The sequence below is a fragment of the Pteropus medius genome, unplaced genomic scaffold, assembly GCF_902729225.1.
Source record: "Pteropus medius unplaced genomic scaffold, Ma_sr-lr_union100, whole genome shotgun sequence".
NCBI classification, from domain to species: Eukaryota; Metazoa; Chordata; class Mammalia; order Chiroptera; family Pteropodidae; genus Pteropus; species Pteropus medius.
The window spans coordinates 1,060,944-1,063,000 of NW_024355526.1; the positions used below are offsets into that span (position 1 = coordinate 1,060,944).

The window sequence follows — 2,057 nt, forward strand, 5'->3', positions numbered from 1 at the left end:
TACGTCTCCCTGCTGGCAGCGAGTGCACAGCATGGTGGACGTGCTCAGGTGTCTCCTGCAGGCTTTGGCCTCAGCGCCTCGGAGGTCGTGGGAGCTGTGATTGGGGCTGCCCCATCGCCCGCTCAGCACAGCCCCCGGGTGGACAGGCCTCGCGGAGGCCACGCAGACAGCACTGGGCCATGCCCTGCACACACACATTGGACAGCGGTGTGCTGTTGCCAACTGTTTATTCAGGTCCTGAATAGGTGACTAGTGACATGCAGTTCGCGGGGGCCCACGGCAGAGTGACCCACCCTGCCGACCAGAGTGGGCACCCACGGTTCCCAGGGTAAGATCAGACCCAGGAAACGCTGCCCAGGGCCCGCCGAGGGGTACGTTTTGTGCTGACTGTCCCCGGGCCCAGGCCTGGGGAAAAGGGGAGTGAAGACCGGGGCCCCCAGTGTCCTGTGCACCACAAGTCAGCCAGGAGGCCACCCTGGCCACCCCAGCACTAAGCGTCATGGCTGCGGGAGGCGGTGTGTGTGTGCACGAGCGTGGTGGGGATCGGGCTGCCGGCCCCGCGGGACCCCCTTCCTAAGGCATTACTGCTGTGGGCTTCTCTGCCCGCGACGCGGTCTGGGCAGTGGCTCGGCCCATGGGAAAGGGCCACAGCTTCCATGGCGTCCTCAGTGGGTCCCAGCAGCTCGAGGACACCCAGCACCCCCTGCTGGTCAGCGCCTCTGGCTGGCAAACCAGGAGAAGAAGGGGCGGGGCCTCGGCCGTGGGGCCTGGTGGATGCGCACCATGCGCGGCGAGCGCCAGGCTTTGATGGTGGCGTCATCGCTGGCGGTCAGCAGGAGCTCCTGCTCCTGGGGGCTGAAGACCACTGAGTTGACCACGTCCTGGTGCCGCAGCTTGGCCAGGCAGATGTTGTAGTGGCGGTCCCAGATGTAGCCGTGCCGGTCCTCCGCCCCGCTGCAGGACAGCCTGAGATGAGCCCCCGCCGCCAGGCTGGGCCCCGCCCCGCGGGTCCGAGCGCCTACCTGGCCACGAAGTCCCGGCTGACGTCCAGGAAGATAAAGAAGCATTCGTCATTGGGCGTGTAGGCGCGGTGGGCGCGCAGGGCCCTCTTCACCTCCCGCATGGTCTTGAGGTCGAACACTAGCAGGTCGATCTCCTCCGCGATGGGCGGCGGCTGCATGGGGTCGGCCACCACTGAGCCGCTGGGCCAGGCGCGGCTGTTCACGTACAGGTACCTGGGCGAGGGGCACTCTGCTCGCTGGTGCGTGCAGCCTGCAGGCGCCCCCACCCAGGCCACCACCGGCGCACACCTGTTGTCGGGGGACAGGCCCATGCCGATGATGTGCCCGTGCACGTCGATGACGTGGTCCAGGGCGTCGAAGAAGGCGTCAGAGCCCCGCCCCTCGCCTAGCACGGGCCCTGCCGTCGTCATCTGGTGTGGCAAGATCTGCTTGATGCCTGCGCAAGAGCCAGGTGAGGAAGACCCTGTAGCTCCCAGAGCCCCACGGGCCCCCCTCGGCCTCCACAAGAACATGCGCTCTGGGGAGGCGGCGCCAGGGCGGACCCCCAGCAGGGACATGAAGCGGACTGTGCCCAGGGCTCTGGGGGCTGAGGCTTGGCCTGCCCGCGGTTACCGATCTGGTGTGGCGAGTAGGTGAGGCAGCCGGTGGTGAAGATGAGGAGCTTGCTCTGGGCGCCGGCCGCGCTGCGCTCGGGGGGCTTGGTGCGGCCCTGGGCCAGCAGCTCCGCCACCTTGGTCTCCAACGCGCGCTCTGCCAGCTGTGGCTGCGCCCGCGTGTCCAGGAGCCCGTCCAGGGGGCGTCGCAAGCCCTCCTTGGCGCGCACCAGGACCGGGCCAGCCGCCTCCTCGTCGCCCTCGCCATCACTGCCCAGGTCAAAGATGCGGCCGGGAGGCGCGCCGGCATCCAGCAGGAGGTCGGGGCTATCGAAGCGGCCACAGTCTGCCACCATCACGGTGCGGATGGTGCTGGCGTTGAGGTTCTGGATCTTGAAAAGCCGCTTCACCACGTTGACATTCTCAGACTCCACGTCCTGGG

At 68.0% G+C, this 2,057-nt stretch overlaps 1 protein-coding gene across 1 annotated transcript in view; it reads right to left on the reverse strand.

Moving 5' to 3' along the window:
• Positions 1–210: 210 nt before the first annotated feature.
• FBXW5 (F-box and WD repeat domain containing 5) overlaps positions 211–2,057 on the reverse strand; it is a gene marked incomplete at its 5' end in the record, with an annotated part of 2,113 nt that continues 266 nt past the window's right edge. The window contains 4 exons of the mRNA XM_039858867.1: positions 211–954; positions 1,023–1,235; positions 1,311–1,458; positions 1,635–2,052. Of these exons, the coding sequence (XP_039714801.1) occupies positions 711–954; positions 1,023–1,235; positions 1,311–1,458; positions 1,635–2,052 (1,023 nt within the window). The remainder of the gene's footprint in view (positions 955–1,022; positions 1,236–1,310; positions 1,459–1,634; positions 2,053–2,057) is intronic.